At 61.6% G+C, this 17,171-nt stretch overlaps 5 protein-coding genes across 5 annotated transcripts; 2 read left to right on the top strand and 3 right to left on the bottom strand.

Moving 5' to 3' along the window:
• Positions 1-191: 191 nt before the first annotated feature.
• On the bottom strand, positions 192-1,721 carry CH63R_14375 (cytochrome P450; the record flags this gene model as incomplete). The annotated part of the gene is made up of 1 exon (XM_018309349.1): positions 192-1,721. One exon carries the CDS (start codon positions 1,719-1,721, stop codon positions 192-194), a length of 1,530 nt encoding a protein of 509 aa, XP_018151667.1.
• Positions 1,722-2,295: 574 nt separating this feature from the next.
• On the top strand, positions 2,296-3,908 carry CH63R_14374 (O-methyltransferase; the record flags this gene model as incomplete). The annotated part of the gene is made up of 5 exons (XM_018309348.1): positions 2,296-2,508; positions 2,603-2,735; positions 2,846-2,969; positions 3,034-3,488; positions 3,592-3,908. 5 exons carry the CDS (start codon positions 2,296-2,298, stop codon positions 3,906-3,908), a joined length of 1,242 nt encoding a protein of 413 aa, XP_018151666.1.
• A 690-nt stretch (positions 3,909-4,598) lies between these two features.
• On the bottom strand, positions 4,599-6,074 carry CH63R_14373 (Aromatic prenyltransferase; the record flags this gene model as incomplete). The annotated part of the gene is made up of 2 exons (XM_018309347.1): positions 4,599-4,734; positions 4,807-6,074. The coding sequence occupies 2 exons, from the start codon at positions 6,072-6,074 to the stop codon at positions 4,599-4,601; spliced, it is 1,404 nt and encodes a 467-aa protein (XP_018151665.1).
• Positions 6,075-6,791: 717 nt separating this feature from the next.
• CH63R_14372 (Metallo-beta-lactamase superfamily protein) lies at positions 6,792-8,072 on the top strand (the record flags this gene model as incomplete). The annotated part of the gene is given in 3 exon segments (XM_018309346.1): positions 6,792-6,886; positions 7,003-8,050; positions 8,067-8,072. The coding sequence occupies 3 exon segments, from the start codon at positions 6,792-6,794 to the stop codon at positions 8,070-8,072; spliced, it is 1,149 nt and encodes a 382-aa protein (XP_018151664.1).
• Positions 8,073-8,819: 747 nt separating this feature from the next.
• Positions 8,820-16,855, bottom strand: CH63R_14371 (Polyketide synthase; the record flags this gene model as incomplete). Its single annotated transcript, XM_018309345.1, has 5 exons — positions 8,820-9,739; positions 9,810-13,827; positions 13,903-14,660; positions 14,735-16,136; positions 16,208-16,855. The coding sequence occupies 5 exons, from the start codon at positions 16,853-16,855 to the stop codon at positions 8,820-8,822; spliced, it is 7,746 nt and encodes a 2,581-aa protein (XP_018151663.1).
• Positions 16,856-17,171: the final 316 nt, after the last annotated feature.

The raw sequence follows: 17,171 nt of genomic DNA, 5'->3' as shown, positions 1-17,171 counted from the left end.
AGCGAATCACAGTCATGAATATATAATCTGAACGCACTTAACAAGCCATTCTTGTAACTTTGCATGCACGCACTGTCGTTGGGTTGCGATAGCATGAAAACCATCTCGCTTAGTGTATTAAATAGTGCTTGCAAACCAGCAGCTCATGCGTTCTTCAATGGAGATTTTATTGGGTATAGCAACCTGCAGCCTCACCACTCAATGTCGACGCTGTGTCCCTTTATATCCCCGTTGAACCACTCCACCACCTCGATCTCGTCTTGCACGGTGCGGGCCCCGTCGAGGATCTCGGCGTCGATCACGGCGGCAACGGCCTGGTGAAGCTGGTGCATGGCCAGGTTCTTGCCCAGGCACGCGCGGAGACCGTGGCCGAAGGGCATCAGAGACTTCTCCATGGCGGGACGGCGCAAGCCGGCGCTGGAACCATCGTCGAGCCAGCGCTCGGGCTTGAAGGAGAACGGGTGCGGGAAGACGTCGGGATCGTGATGCATGACGTACGCCGCACAGCCGACGGTGGTCCCGGGGGGGATGCGGAGGCCGTCGACGTGCAGGTCCGCGGCGCGGGGCACGACGCGCGTGAGGCGCACCGGGTTCGCCATGCACAGGCGCAGGCCTTCCTTGACGCAGGCGCGCAGGAAGACCAGGTCGGGCTGCTTGTTGCTGCTGCCGGCGGCCGCGGCGGCGCGGATCTCGTGCAGCAGCCGGGTGCGGGCGGAGGTGTTGCGGGCGAGATGGAACAGGGTCGTGGCGAGGGCGACGGCGGTCGAGTCGGCGCCGGCGAAGAGGATGGCTTTGCTCTGGGCGGCCGTCTCGGGGAGCGAGACGCCGACGGCGAGGAGGCGGTCCGGGTAGAGGTGTGTTCTGGAACCGGCCGTCTTGTTGGTATTGTTGTTGTTGCTGTTGTTGTCAGTGTTGTTCTTGTCGGTGACGCGAGCCATGACGCTGTTGATAAAGGATCCGATCCTGGCGAGGGACTCGTCCACCTTGACGCTGTGGCTGAGGCGCTGGGACACGGCGTAGGTGAGCTTGAAGAGGCTGTTGGGCAGCAGGGAGAAGCGGGCGAAGCCGACGATGGCGTGGACGAACTCGTTGGCGCTCAGCTTGCCCTCGCGCGTCTGCCTGTCGGGCAGGCTGAGGTGGGCGTGCTCGGTCAGGCCGCCGTACGGCAGGCCGAGCAGGTAGTCGGAGACGACGTCGATGGACAGCTTGGCGCAGAGGTCGAGCAGGTCGGTCCGGACGCGGGCGCGGCGCAGCTCGGCCAGCTGCGCAACGAAGCTGTCGACGTGGCGGCCGACGGAGCCGCGGGGGCCGCTCTCGGCGCGGATCTGGGCGGGCGAGAACAAGGGCGCGACGGCCTTTGCGCGGCGGTCGCGGTAGGCGCCGTCGAGGGTGGAAAAGATGGTCTCGACGGGGCCGAGGTTGAAGTTGCGGTACCGGTCGTCCTTGAGGAACCCGCCGCCGGCGACGTAGATGTCGTGTATGGCGCTGCTGTCCGAGACAGACACGGAGTTTGGTCCGACGCGGAGCACGGCCGTGGCGTGCTTCTCATGCAGGCGGCGCATGACGCGGCCCTCGATGCCGAGGTAGCATATCGTCCAGAGGAACAGGGACGAGGCGGCGGCGTACCAGGGGCCGGGGATGGCGCGGAGGGGGTGGAGGCGCACGCGGTAGACGACCACGGCGGCGGCCAGCACGAGAGCCGACGAGAGGGCGAAGAGCATGGTACGTGGTGATGGTGGTGGTGTAGAATAGATCCTCTGGTGTGGTGAATGCTATCGGGCAATGAGGACCATCTTTGCCTGGACTAGGATAAAGCGCATATATGACTTTACCCGTAGGGGAACATGACGCAGTACCCGATGGGATGATATGATGGCTGTGAGCTGGGTAGCTACCGGTAGATAGGTTTCTTCAACAGACATGGCTGATGATACAGGATAGAAGCGTTTTTACTCTTTGGAGGGGTTTCCATTACATTACTCAGTCCCCGGGGGCTGCGTAAGGTTTACTCGGTGACCGGGACCTGAGTTGGTGGAGGGGACTGGGAGTTATCAAGTTAGTGCTAATTAACTGAATGTTATCAATTTCATGCATGCATGTTGCATTCTGACCCGTGCGGACACACCAACATTCCCCGAAGAATATCAGCTGCATGTATAATCCAAGCTAGCTGCCTTGATAATTCCGTGAGCCTTGTTGCATGATCCTTTTATTCGACTTCCTGGCAGCCTAGACATACTCTACTCTTCTTTTTATTTGGTATACTTACTTTTGTGCAATCCAAAAAACCTCAGCATGCCGGCCCAGACCATCACGAACGGCGTCAACGGCGTCAACGGCCACGGCCTGGCCTCAAAACACGACAACATCATCCAGACGCTCAACGGCATCAATGCGGACTCGTTTGAGAACGATGGCCAGCGCATCGAAGCCGTCACGGCCGCGTACGCCCTGGTGGCGCGCCTCGAAACGCCATGGGACTTTGTGCTGAGGCTTGTCATGGGCCAGGTGAGCATATGCATCTCTCCCATGTAGTTATAGATGAGAGGACCAAGCGGAGAGAACGATTATGTATGCTGACAACCCTGGCCTACCCGTAAAGCCCGCTCTCGGCGCCGCGCTCAAGGTCGCCATGGATCTGCAACTCTTCCACGAGTGGCACACGGCCGGCGACGGAGAGAAGACGCTCGCGCAGATCCAAGAGCTGGTGCCCAAAATCGAAACCAAGCTGCTTTGTGAGTCTCCCGGGTCATGATATCTCATCTTAACCTCTTACACCACCCACTATATCCTACCTAGAAACAAGTACATGTGTGTGTATGCTGACACGTAGAACGTCTATCAGCCCGGATCCTGCGGCACTTGGCGGCGAACCACGTTCTGGAGGAGCCGTCGGCGGGTGTCTTTAAGCCGACGGCGCTCTCCGTCTCTTTTACCAAGCCCGTGTTTGGCGAGTGGATCAACCATCTGTGAGTGTTGCCGTCACCATATCACCACCCCATCCAAGAGAGACAGAGACACAGACTCTAACAGGCGCAGCTACGATGCCACGCTCCCCTGCTTCTTCAAGATGCCGCGCCACCTCGCCCAGACAAAGTACCGCAACCCCGTGGATCCCGAGGACGGCATCTTCCAGTACGCAAAGGACTGCCGCGGCCTCGACATGTTCCACTTCTACCAGCAGGACGAGAACCGCGCCGAGGGCGAGTCCTTCAACCACGTCATGGGCGGCGTCATGGCCACCCAGGCCGGCTGGCTCGACATCTTCCCCCACGACACGCTGCTGGCCACGGCCCGGCCCGACGGTCCCGTGCTCGTCGACGTCGGCGGCAGCATCGGCCACGACATGGAGCGCTTCCGCGCCGCCCATCCGCACGTCGCCGCCCGCCTGTACGTCGAGGACCTGCCCGAGGTCGTCAAGCTGTCCAAGTGCCCGGATCCCGTCAACAAGCTGGGCCATGACTTTTTCACGCCCCAGCCCATCAAGGGTGAGTTGTGCCATCCCGTGAATGCCCTGTTATCGTATAGCCCCCCCCTCGTGTTATTGTCGTCATGATATAACCCAAAACTGAATTCGAGTCACTTCTAAAGGAGCCCGCGCCTACTACATGCACGGCGTGCTGCACGACTGGTCCGACGAGCCGGCGCGCAAGATCCTCGAGATGCAGCGCGACGCCCTGACGCCCGGCTACAGCAGCCTGCTGATCCACGACCACATCGCGCCCGAGACCGTCGCGCACCCGCACACCACGGCCTACGACCTGACCATGATGGTCATGGTGGCCGGCGAGGAGCGCACCGAGACGCACTGGCGCGCCCTGCTGAAGTCGGCCGGCTACCGCGTCGTCAAGATCTGGTCGTCGCCGCTGGCCGTGCAGCGCATCATCGAGGCGGAGCTCGACGTGTAGTCCTAGATGGTCATGCAGGATGAGTTGAGTAAGGGGTTTGCAGGCGTTAATGTTCTTATTAGGGGGTGTGTGTATGGCATGCATAGTCCACATCATGTGTCGAGGGGTATCGTTTTAGGTTGGATCTCTATAACAGCAGTCATTCAGTGGTTTCGTATTCAATGAATAATACAGATAAAATGAACAACAAAGACTCTCCAGAGTTTGCTGCTCTGTTTGCCTCTCATGGACTTGGACATCTCATGATTACCAGTGACCAGGCAAACTGATGGTGGCTTTGAGCGGTTTGCTAGGAAATAAACCAAACAAACTAGCTGGCCGCTACACTGGAGAGATTTTCAGAGTCCATGGGTTCATGTTTAAGGGACTAATCAAATCTCCAGTTCATCAGCCACAACAATCGTGGCCAAAGACTCAAAAGTACTACCCGTCTCTCCCTTCCGTGCAGGCGTCACCATCTTAAGTCTTATCGAACACGCTCAGTCAGGGATGTTGCCTTCAAGAAGCACAGTCAAAGAAAAGTACAGAGGCAGAGGCAAATATGATGCGTACAGCTACAGAGGTCTCGCAGTCGATCAACCCAAAACAAAAACCATGCAATCCCTTTCATTCCCTTGCAACATACACGCGGTCGAAAAGCATATACTGTTTATTTCATGTTGCTCTCATTTCACATCACTCCAACCCGACTCAGTACCGCGGGCTCTCGTACAACTCGGGCGTCACGTAGACCTGGAGACTCAACCCGCTGTCATCGCCGTTCTCCTTCCGTCCGACACCCAGGAAGGTGAAGATGCCGGGTTTCTCATCAAGTCTTCGGTAGTCACTATCAACAAGTTAGCGAGTCAGTAACTTAATGGTAGCATCATCGAAACACCACAAGAGAGATAAAACTCACAATACGTTGGCCACCATCTGCTCCAGCGTCTTGCCGCCGTCGTACCAGTCGTACCTCTTCAACCAGGCGTCGATACCCTGCGCAATGGCCTCATCGTTGGGCGCCTGGAAGGCCGGGTAGAAGTACAGCTTGGGGATCGGGTACGGCTTCTCGGGCGTCAGGGAGAAGTAGAGCGACGTCGGCTTGGTGCCGAAGATGGCGCGCCGCTTCTTCTCCGCGTCCGTCTCGGGCCGGATCTTGTCCGCCGGGTACTCGGAGCCGCGGGACAGCTGGATCAGGTCGCGCAGCTTCTCCTTGTCGTCTTCGAGGTCGGCAATAGGGATGCGCCCACCCAGCGTGTAGTAATCCCAGATCTCGTCGAACGAGTCGCCCCAGTACCGCAGGTAGACTTTCAGACGCGCCTGGCCGGCCGGCACGAAGTCGGTCGAGAGACCGCGGCCGCAGCCCTCGTACTGCGGGTTGTCGGCCACAAAGTCCTCAATCATCTTGAGGCCCAGCAGGATGTTGGGGTGCGAGCCAATGTCTGGCAGCTGGCGCACGCCGAGGGCGAGGGACCGGAACCGCGTGAAGCCGCGGTCCTCGGTCACGAAGCACGGCGGGAAGTAGCTCTTGACCATGACGGGGAGCAGGGCCGGCGCGAGCTCGGTGATCTTGGGGTTGATGTCGAAGCCGAGGATGGTGGGCGTCTGGTAGCCGACCTTTGCCACGAGCTCCCGCTGCCTCTCGGACGGCTTGTGCGAGTAGACGAACCACCGCTCGAGGGAGCGGTGCCAGTGGTCGTCGTACAGCGGGCTCTTGGTCGACAGCACGTCCAGGACCTTCTCGACCGTCGCCAGGCTCAGCGGGTAGTCCCGGTTCGCGGGCCGGACCTCGCTCAGGTCGAGGACGAAGCGGACGCCGGCCTTCTTGGTGGAGCCCTTGAACTCGAAGCTGTACTCGAACGGGTTGCCGTCCCAGCCCACGGCCGTCGGCAGCGAGTCGGGCTTGGGCCGGCCGCCAAGCAGCGGGCAGACGACGTCACGGTAAAAGGTGAGGAAGCGGTTCGACGTCTCGTCAGGATAGTTGGCCTCGTACATCATGCGCGCGAGGTCCTGGCCGCTGGTGCGGAACCAGTAGAGGGCGTCGGCGTCGGCGTCGTTGTTGTCATGGTTGGCGGCGACGACCTGAGCCTGAGCCTCGCTGACGGAGTCTTTGGAGATTGCTGATGATGCTGCTGCTGCTGGCGCTGGGATTGCTGATACGGGCTGAACTGCGACGGCCACCTCCATGGTTGCGGGTTTACAGAGAAGATATCGGTGTAGAATGGAGAAGATAGAGAGACGGGAGAATGGATGGCTCTCTTTCTCTACTCAAGCCTGTCTCGCTTTGACGGTGCCTCGACCTGGGATTGCGTTTTGTACACCATCCATCCATCCGGATATTCAAACAGGGTTGCATAGGATTCCCACAACGACACGGGACGTGCTTCGGGGGTGGGTGGCATTCACATAGACGGGGTATCCCTGTTGTGTTGACAACGGATAACATAACCCTATTCGCCGTGCTCCTAGGCCCATGTTACATGTGCTGTTTACTCGGTGTTCAAACCGCGGATCGACACGGGATACAAGCACACTCCCCACAACCCATAACCTCATATGCCACACTCGCCAGAGACCCAAGTTTATATGACATCAGCACGAGTCGTCCCAGTCTGGTCTGGTGTGATCTGGTCTGGTCTAAGGAGGGGGTCGATTACGAATAGAGCCGGGGCGGGGCCTTCGTCTCTATCGCCAGCCTCACGGAGTCATTCCGGCCGGCTCCAAGTCTCATCGCAACGCATGCAACCACTGGAGCCCCCCTTGATGGTGGTTCTGCTCATGGCGCGCCATGCAAACAGACGGCAGCACACATTGATAACATGTCCGATTCGCTAAAAGCAGCAAAAGCTTCAACAGTAAAGCTCCTACGCTTACACGTCCTAGGACGGAATATCATCACCAAACATGTCTGCCACCACCACCTCCAAGCCCCTTGCCGGCCCTCCGGCGGTGGCCATCCCAGAGTCCCTGTTCACCGTCGACGTCCGGGTCATGGATACGTACGTACGTCTTTGTCTTCCCCGATGGCGTGTTGTGCAGCTCTCCAGCCATATACTTGCTCCCACGCCGCCAGTAGTATCAAATATCCTAATGCCAACACCATCCATGCTCACAGCAACACCCTGCTTCACCTCAACCCCGAGCTGTTTTGGCGGCCCAAGATGGACGGCTTCGACGGCCTGCACGCGCCCATCTACTGCTTCCTCGTCTCTCACCCGACCACTGGCCGGCACGTCGTCTTCGACCTCGGCGTGCGGCCTGACTGGCGCAACTACGCGCCCCGCACCGTCAAGCTGATCGAGTCCACCACCATCGTCACGCCCGGCTCCGACGTCGCCGCCATGCTGGACGACGCCTTCGACACCGTCGGCGTCCGCAGCACCGACGTCGACGCCGTCATCTGGTCCCACAACCACTTTGACCACATTGGCGACGTCACCCGCTTCCCATCCACCACGGACCTCGTTATCGGCCCCGGTGTCCGCGCCGCCACCTGGCCCGGCTGGCCTACGCGGCCCGATGCCATTGTGCTCGATGCCGATGCCGAGGGCCGCGTCGTGCGCGAGATCGTCTTCGACAGCCACGACGGCCCCAAGGTCGGCCGCTTCGACGCCGTTGACTTCTTCGGTGACGGCTCCTTCTACCTCCTGGATGCCCCGGGGCACGCCGTCGGCCACATGTGCGCTCTAGCGCGTACGGACGCCGTCCGGGGCCCGGACGGACAGATCGAGTCGTCGTTCGTCTTCATGGGCGCCGACGCGTGCCACCACATGGGGGTCCTCCGGCCTAGTCCGTGGCAGCCGCTGCCGCCCAGCGAGACTCTGCAGCAGCTCCTGCATCACGGCCACGACTCGGGCTTCTGTCCCGGCCTCCTGGAGGCATGGACGGCGCGTCCTCCCACAGCGCCCTTCTTCGAGGTCAACGCCCCCGGGCCCATCTTCCCCGACGGGCCGTCTTCGTTGGCGAGCGTGGGCAAGATCCAAGAGCTCGACGCGCTGGACAATGTGCTTGTTATCATGGCGCATGACTTGTCTCTGCAGGGCGTGCTTCCACTCTTTCCTGAAAAAGTGAACGGATGGGCGCAATCGGGCATCAAGACGGATACGCGCTGGCTGTTTTGCAAGGACTTCGTGCCGACCAAGTCAACCAGCAACGAGCCTCGAGTAAGCTCTGGTGCAGATGTAGAACAGGACAGTGGCTTAGTGAAAGTGAGGAGACGAGAGCAAGAAGTAAACTAAGAAGTGAATGGAAGTTGCAAAATTCCGATTAATACTATTAGGAGGCGTAATTACAACACGTAGAACCTCGCAGCGGCTCTTTTGGCTCTTGATGTATAGATGCAGCACATCGTATCTAATCAATCACATGGGGCCCTCGCTACCGCAGACCTGATTGCCATCTCTGGCTACAGAAAACATGCAGCAAAGCTGAGTGGGAATAAAGATAGTACGACCTAGGTAACATTAGTCACAAGGACTACTATAGCTGCTTCTCAGATTTACCTAGATAACTAAGTTCCGTAGACTACTTGTGCAAGTGTTGCTTGAGGAAGCTAACAGAAACCAAGTAACTCAAGTTTCTTATATACCAAGCTAAAACTTCTATGTGTATTTACATTCTATACACTAGGGACGAGCCTTGATGAACAAGAAATCCAACATAAAACGATGCATGATCTAGAATCTAGGCAAAGAAGAAAAGAACAACGTCAAGAGGGCCATTATCATAAGCGTTGGACAGAAAAGAAACGAACAAGAAGGCCGATACAAGGAGACAACAAAACTCGGGCAGACAGAAAACTCAACATCAACCATGCATATATACATAAGCAAAACAATACTGGAAACCCGTGAAAAACTAGAAAACACAACAGATATACACAAACCCAGCAGGAAGCATCCCAGTCAGCCGACAGCCAAAGACATATGCGTATCACAACGGCAGACTCACGCCCACATGCTGACACAGAAACTCGTACCCCTCAACCACGGCCCGCTCAGCAGCGTCGTTCATCGTCCTCGCCAGGTCAAACAGGTGCGGCACGCCCTCGACAAGCCTCAACTCGGCGTCGACGCCGCGGTCCCTCAGCGCCCGCCATGTCCGGTCCGCCTGTTGCCAGGGGATCAGGTCGTCTTCGCGCGGGTGGATGATGAAAGTAGGCGTCGCGTAGTGGCCCGCCCTCACCCGCGCCAGTGGGCTGACGGCCGCGATCTCGGAGCTCGTCGGCGCCGCGGGCGGCTGACGCGTCGTCTTGTCCAGCCCGTTGAGCAACACGTGCAGCGTGCGGCCATGGGCGTTCATGTGCAGAGCCAGCCGGCTGCGGGGATCCGAGGCGGCCATCCAACCGCCGAGGGCGCGTTTGGTCGGGGCTACGCGGTACTCAACGCGGGCTGTCTCGAACACGCCGCCGTCCCAGATGCGCGCGTCGAGAGGAAAAGACTCAGCCGGGTCCGAGGTGGCGCCTCTCGGCACATTGGGACGCATCCAGAAGTCGTCTTCGTAGTCGAGGGGGCTGTAGAAGGCGAGGATGGCCGTGGGGGGCGCCACCTGGCGGGCGAGCGAGGTCCACGCGAGCGTCATTGCCAGATGACCGCCCGTGGACCAGCCGACGGCGACGACCTTGTTGGTGTCGATCGCGAAGCCGGGGCGGAGGAGGGACGGGAGAGCGTTGCGGACCCAGGAGAGGGCATCGGCAACGTCCGCCATGGGGCCCTCGGTGAGGGTGACCTCGGGGCAGAGGCGGTAGTCGACGCTGACGGGGAGGAAGCCGCTCTTGAGGAGCATCTCGGTCTGCCGGGGCCTGATGTCGTTCCTAGAGAGCATGATGTGGCCGCCGCCGTGGATCATGAGGGCTGTTGCTCGCAGCGTTAGTCAAACGCTCGTCCAAGATGGATGCAAGGGCGAAGAAAGAGGGGCTTTTACCTACAGGAAGCTTCTTGCCCAATGATACCGCCGCCTCGGGGTAGTAGATATCGGCGTGGAGCTGGAGGCCATCGACATCCTTGAACAGGATCGTCTGGACGCCTTGCTGTGTTGTCGAGGGGTTGTGGACGAGACCCGGAGCCGGGGCCGGGGCCGGGGCCGGGACCGCGTTATGCGCCGAGGCGGTGATGACGCGCAACGTCTCCGACTCCCTCGTCGAACTGCGACTCCAGTCGACCCAGGCAAAACCTGCCTTCTGTAGGGCCTGCTCCCACCTCTTCTCGCCCGCCAGCGCGTGCTGCCGGCCGTCCTCGAAGAGCCACCAGCCCTCGAGCAGGCCAAAGACGAGGTCGAACCAGTACAGGTTGCGCGTGAGCTCGACGAGGCACAGCAGGCCGTCGGGGCGGAGCATGCGGCGGATGTTGCGCGTGGATGCGACCAGGTCGCGCGTGGCGTGGATGCAGTTGGTCGACAGGATCACGTCGTAGGCGCCGAGGAACTCGGGCGCCGGGTCCTTCTCGACGTCGACGACCTTGTACTCCATGAAGGAGGACCACTGGGCGAACCGGCGGCGGGCGGCGGCCACCAGCGACGGCGAGAGGTCGGTGAAGGTGTAGGTGAAGTTTGCTGCTGCACCGTCGGCGGAAGCGATGGCGGTCAGAGTTTCGATGACGCTCTTGGTCGTGCCGCCGGTGCCGGCGCCGAGCTCGAGGATCCTGAGCGGGCGCCGGCCCGTGCCTGCGAGTGCCGAGACGATGGACGAGAGGTACTCGGCCAGCTGTAGGGTGCCCGTCTTGAACATGGGCGCGTTGGTGTAGACGTCGGCGAGGAGGGCGCGCGCCGCCGCGTCCTGGAAGATGAGAGACACGGGCTCGGCCCGGCCGGTGAGGCACTCGGCCAGCCTGCTGCCGGTAGAGTAGAGGAGCTTCGTCTCGGAGGCGTGCTGCGGGAACTGCCGCAGCAGACGCTCCATCAGCACGGGCGCGGGCGTGGTGGGCAGAGGCGCCTTGGTGCGCCGGTAGGTGGTCGTGCCCTTGCCCGCGTGAGTGATGCCGTCCTTGGTGACCAGGCCGGCGTCGACGAGGATCTGGTGCAGCTGCGTAACCACCTTGGAGTGTTTCTGCTGGTGGTCGACGGCCGGCAAGATATCCCCTGGGCCGAGACGGGCGAGGTCACAGCCCAGCTGGGCGAAGGCTGTCAGCACGTACTGCACGACGAGCTCGGACTGGATGGGGAAGACTCGGGAGTAGAAGTCGGTGTAAGCCGCAGCGTCGGCGTGCGTGTCGTACGAGGAGAGGCACCGGGTGAAGGCGTCGTGGCCGATGGAGGCCAGGTTGGGTAGTCCGGGGCCTTGCTTAGGGTGAGAGTAAGCAGCGGTCGACGAAGAACCGGGTGAGACCGAGGGCGGCACCGTCGCCGTCTTAGCCATGACATGGGCTTCCTCTGCATCGGAATCGCCATCGGCAGCGGCAGCGGGCTGCAGCAGCGTGGCCACGTCGCGCACATGGACGCACCCGGCGAACTGCTCCTGGGACAGCTGTACGCCGAACTGCTTCTGGATCTCAGCCAGCACCTCGGTGACAAGCAGCGAGTCGATGCCGAGCTCCTCGAGCGTGGTCATCGGCGTCACCTCGTCGACAGGTATCTCAATCATGTCGCTGAGGAGCGTGCGCACCTTGGCCAGGGTGTCGGCAAACGTTGCTGTTGTTGCTGTTTCTGATGATGATGCTGTAATATGATCGTCACCAGCAGCAGACAAGAATGCGTCTACGTGGGTTTCCGTCTTGTCCACGTCCGACGCCTGAGAGACCAGATCCGTCGAGGAGTAGCCAGAGTCGGCGGCGGCCTCGTCCATGTCGGGCATGACGGGCTTGGTGGACTGTAACACCGGCACTGACTCGGGGACGACCGCGTTCAGCCTGCCGAGACTCTTTGCCAGTGACCGGAATGGTACACTATGGAACGTCGCACCAAGAACGGCCACGACGATGTCCCCCGAGGCCGCCTCGCACACAAAGATGTCGTTGGTCCGCGTCTTGGGCTGCTTCGGGTCGTCGTCGAAGCGCGTGTACACCACCCACTCGTCGGCGTCGCTCCTCTTGTCTGCGGCGAGGAAGGTGGGCGAAAAGATAATCTCGTCGACCGACGTGCACATGAGCACCGCCGCCTTGTCGCGGTCCGACAGGCAGTTGCAGTGGATGCCGGCCACCTGCAGGAAGTTGTCGAGCGTGATGGGATCGCACACGCCGGCGTCCGCCAGCGGCGGTGGGCGCCGCGCCGGCATCGCGACGCGTCCAACGGCCCGGTTGCCGTCGTCGGCCGACACGCTCTGCACGCCGCGGTAGTAGTCGGCGTAGTCGACCACCTCGGAGAACCACTTGTACACCATGGCGCCACTGATGGTGGCCGTCGACGTCGCCGACGACGTCGCCGTCTTGAGCTGCGAGGACCCCAGGCGGCCGAGCAGCTGGAGGCGCTTCGCGGCGGAGGTGTCGTCGGCGCGCGTCCAGGAAAAGGTTCCGCTGGCATGCTGCGTGGCACCGCGGGGGTCAGTCGCCGAGGCCTGGCTGATGATGGCAAAGGCCCACGCGTCCGGGCCCGTCTCACGAAGACGGATGACGGTAGTCTGGCTGTTCCCGATGCCCAGCGGGGCCGACATGGTCAGGTCGCTCAGCGAGGGAACCTGCCCACCACCGCCACGGCGTGTCGAGGGCTTCTTGGGCACGAGCATTGTAGCCCGGGCTACCATCTCGACAAACATGGACGCGGGGCAGATGCTCTGGCCCGTGACGGCGTGGCCGCGTGCGGCGAGCTGGAAAAGAGGTCCCTGTGTGTCGACGACGAACAGGTGCTCGCCCGGCACTGCCGCCTCGCCCGGGTAGACCCGCGTGACGAACCCGGGAGGGAAGTGGGTCTCCGGCTCGGCCTCGGGATCGGAATCGGGGCTCGGAGCGGAGACGATCTCGGGCTTGGCGCCGGTAGCGACGGGCGCCACAGCCGGCGCCTCAAACGGTAACCAGTGCGACGACTTTTCAAACTGGTACGGCGGCACGTTGAAATCCTCCTGATAACGGTAGCCCGACGACGAATGGAAGAGCCAGTACTGCGCAGCCGAGCCGGCGGTCCACAGGTCGCAAGTGGCCTTGGCCAGCTGCGCCGCGGCGTCGACGGTCGTGCCGAGGTTTACGGGGATGAAGACGTCGGCGGAGCGGGGCTTGTTCTGCGTCGTCGTGGAGGAGAGGACGCGCCGGGCCATGGGGATGATGGGCGTGGCGGAGCCGGCCTCGAGCCAGACGGCCGAGGGCAGTCTTGCGGCGATGCGGGCGACTGCCTGGTCAAAGTAGACGGGCTGCCGCGTGTGCTCGACAACCTCGTCCGGGCCAAAAGACGATGGCCACGTGGCGTCGGCCGTGCAGGTCTCGACGCGGATGCGGGGGGGCCGGACGGTGACGGAGGCGGCCAGCTCCCGCAGGTCGGGCAGGATGACGTCCGTCAGGTACGAGTGGTAGGCGTGGTCGTTCTGCAACTTGGTCGTCTTGACGCGGCCGTGGCGGCGGCAAAGGTCAGTGGCGGCGGCGATGGAGGCGATGTCGCCGGCAAGGACAAAGTTGCGGGGGCCATTGTAGCATGCGACGTCGACGCGATGGCCAGCTGCGGCCGTCCTCACGCCAGTCACGATGTCGTCGAGGTCGGCGGTGTCACACTCAACGGCTAGCATGGCACCACGATCCTGAAGAATGGCCGAGGAGTCGCGGAGCAGGCGGGCTCGGCCGGCGACGAGGCGGAAGGTATCGTGGAGGTCCAGGGACCCGGCGATGCAGAGGGCCGTGAGCTGGCCGAAGCTGTGGCCGATGAGGGTGTCGACCTGCAGGCCGCTGTCGATCCAGCTCTGGGCGCACGAGATCTGCAGCGAGAGGAGCATACAGTGAAGCGTGACCGTGTCGTCTACGGGCTGGTTCTGAAAGATGGCCGGGTAGATGCTGACCCCGAGGTTGCTGCAGATGGCCTCGCATTTGTCCTGGTGAGTTTGTGAGTTAGCTTTCTTTCCATTTCTCTCTCTGTCTTTGTATCTGTTATAGCATCATCAACATACCAGGTGACTCTTGAACAGGTCGGAATCGTCGTAGAGCGCCTTGGAGACGGAAACGGTGCGTCCGGTCTGGCCGCCAAAGCAGAGAACCACGGGTCTCTTGGCTGCGACGACGGCGGGGCTTGCCGTGGCGAGGGTAGCGGCCGCGTCTTGGGCGTCGTGCGCGACAAAGGCGACGCGGCGGTCAAAGGCCGGGTTGTGAGTCCGGGCGATGTGGTATGCCACAGAGGCAAGGGGGCGGCGCGGGTTCCCATACTCGTCCCTGTCCAGGAGGAAGCTCTTCAGCACGTCCATGTACGACCTCAGGCTGGTCTCTGACTTGGCAGAGAGGGCGATGGGGTAGGCTGTCGACGATGAAACCGGCGACGAGATGGACCGGCGAGTCGATGGGGTTGGCGTGTGTTGCCGCACGAGGATGGCGGCGTTGCTCCCGGCCGCGCCGTAGTTGTTAACCAGGGAAGCTCGCCTCTCCGTCGTCGTCGTCGTCGTCCATGCAAGGGTGCTCTCGGGCACGACGACGTCGTCGGCGTCGCCCGGCAAGACTTTGATGGTCCGGTTGAGGCGGAAAAAGTTGGCCTGCTTCGGTATCGCCTGGTGCTGCATCATGAGCAGCGTCTTGATGACGCCGGCCACGCCCGAGGCCGCCTCGGCGTGGCCGATGTTGTCCTTGACGGAGCCGAGGTACACGGGACCCGTGCGGAGAGGGCCGGAAAAGGTGCTCCGGACGCTTTCGTACTCGATCGGATCGCCGACCTTGGTTCCTGTGTCTGGTCAGCCATGACATGTTGGATATACCATGTTAGATACTCATAGTATCTATCGTTCTTGCACTTACCCGTCCCGTGCGCCTCGACGTACGTCACCTCGTGAGGCTGGATGCCCGCCTCGTCCAGCACGCGCCGGTACAGGCTGCCCTGGGACGACGAGTCGGGCACCGTGATGGGGCTGCGGTTCGAGTTCTGGTTCACGGCTGACCCGGCTAGCACGCCCAACACGCGGTCGCCGTCGGCCACGGCCCTGGAGAGCGGCTTGAGCACGAGGATGCCGGCACCCTCGCCCCGGCAGTAGCCGGAGGCGCCGTCATCAAAGGCCCCGGACGACCCGCGGGTGTTGAGGAACGAGCCGGCGGCGAGGTTCTGGTGCAACGCGGGGCTCGTGATGACGTTGACGCCGCCGGCCAGCGCCATGGCGCACTCGCCGGCCAGCAGGGCGCGGCGGGCCGTGTGGATGGCGACGGCCGAGGACGAGCACGCCGTGTCCATGGTCAGCGAGGGCCCGTCCCAGCCGAAGAAGTGGCTCACGCGGCCGCTGATGAAGGCGCGCAGCGTGCCCGTCGCCGCAAAGGCGTTGGCGTCGCGCGCGGCCACGTTGGCGTCGTAGTCGACGCTGCCCACGCCGAGGTAGCACCCGACATTCGGCCCGGTGGACTTGATGCCGTCGCCGTCGGTACCGGCACCCCCGGCGTACCCCGCCGACTCGAGCGCTTCGTAGGCGACCTGCAGCGCCAGCCGCTGCTGGGGGTCCATGGACTTTGCCTCGCGGCCCGAGATGCCAAAGAACCTGTGGTCAAAGGCGTCGGGCGCGTCGATGAAGTTGCCATAGAAGTTGGCCAGCCGCGGCTCGCGCGTCAGCGTCGCCGGGTCGAAGCGGTCAGCCGGCATGGTGCCGAGGCCCGTCTGGCCGTCGGCGAGGAGCCGCCAAAAGGCCTCGAGGTTCTCGGACCGTGGGAACCGACACGCCATTCCTACGACGGCAATCTCGTCGTCCTTGTCGGGCGATGCTCCTGCGCCGCCGCCGGATGCCGTGCCGTTGGATTTGCACTTGCGAGCCAACGACGGTGGTACGCACGATTCCGTGCCGTAGCTCGACAACTGGTGATACTCCCCGTCACCGATGGTCTTCCTGACTGTCTGGAACCAGTGGGCACGTCGGCAGAGGATGAGCTGGATGGCGATGTCGTGGAGGGATCCTGTCTCGATGACCTCCGAGGTCGCCGTCGATCTCAGCGGCAGCCGCAACTTCTCGGCCTCAGGGAGTTGCAGATCAATATGCTCGTCACAGACTCTCGCGAGCCTCTCGGCCGCCTGGCTGTGCTCTTGGTTGTGGTAGCGGCCCCGGATGCCGACGGGCACGACCGTCACGCCGGCCTCTTTCAGGAGCGAGCTCAGTGTATCTTGGCTGCCCTGCGGCAGGGTGACAGTCAGAGTCTTGTCGTCCGTGATGCACGATACATAGGCCTAGCAAAGGTGTCAGCGAGTTGCGATAATTCCCTGTGCATGGACAGCGTGTTTTGGGGACACAAACATACCCTGGGCAGAGCCTCCAAGCAGGAATCCAGATGGGTCCGGTCTTGCGGCGTCTTGCACCGGACCGACACGGCAACGGCGGCATCAGACGCGGCGTGCGCCGTATCCTCGACGTCGATGACGGCGCCGATGCATGCCGCCAGCCGGATGGCGTTTGAGACGTGTTGCCGGAAGCTCACCGCGTCCGTGGCGACGGAAACGGCTGCTGCTGATAGGAAGCCGAGACAGAAGCCTTGGGCGGCATCACACGTGTCGAGTCCGAGATTGTAGCTGTTGTTGTCGTCGTCGTCGCCATGGCGTTGGATCCAGTCCACCACCTGCGACACCACTGTGAGCGGCGCCAGTTCCGTGTTGGAAAAGTCCAACGGGTTCGTTGTCGTCGTCGTCGTCATCGTCGTCATCGATGAAGCACCCGTGGCAAGGTCATGTAGATGCTGCAGCTTCTGCGCGCCGGGATACCCCGTGTCCGCCGTATCCAGTATAGACCCGATCAGCGGCCACAGCGAGGGAAGCGTCTCGAGAGCCTCTCGGAGGAAGGCCAACCGGGCATCGCTCCGCAGCGTCGTCTGCAGGGCTGCGAGAGCCTGCGGTGTCCAGTGGGCTTTTTGCGGCCCAAACAAGGCGATACGGGGGGGGTTGACGAGTGTCATGATTTGCTGTTGTCTGTGCCTGATTAAGGGATTACGTCGAGTATGTGTATATGTATAAGTATTGCCGACGTTGAGTTGAGCACGTCGGGTTGAGCACTTGAGTTGAGTTCCTTGAGTTGTTTGGTGATAGTCCGTAACCGTCGAGAAACAAGCGTCGTAGGGTTACCGAATTTATGTAACCTTTGTTTCTTCTAATCCGGACGTGTTAACTCTTGCAACCCAGCATGTTGACGACTATACCACACCCAATGAACGACCCCCATCCGGCTCTACTCTACACTACACACAACTCTCTTCCGATAAGGATTCATTCCCA

Source organism: Colletotrichum higginsianum, chromosome 10 (assembly GCF_001672515.1).
Source record: "Colletotrichum higginsianum IMI 349063 chromosome 10, whole genome shotgun sequence".
Classification (NCBI taxonomy): domain Eukaryota; kingdom Fungi; phylum Ascomycota; class Sordariomycetes; order Glomerellales; family Glomerellaceae; genus Colletotrichum; species Colletotrichum higginsianum.
The sequence above is the reverse complement of the archived record's forward strand: the minus strand, read 5'-3'. Positions and strand labels throughout refer to the sequence as shown.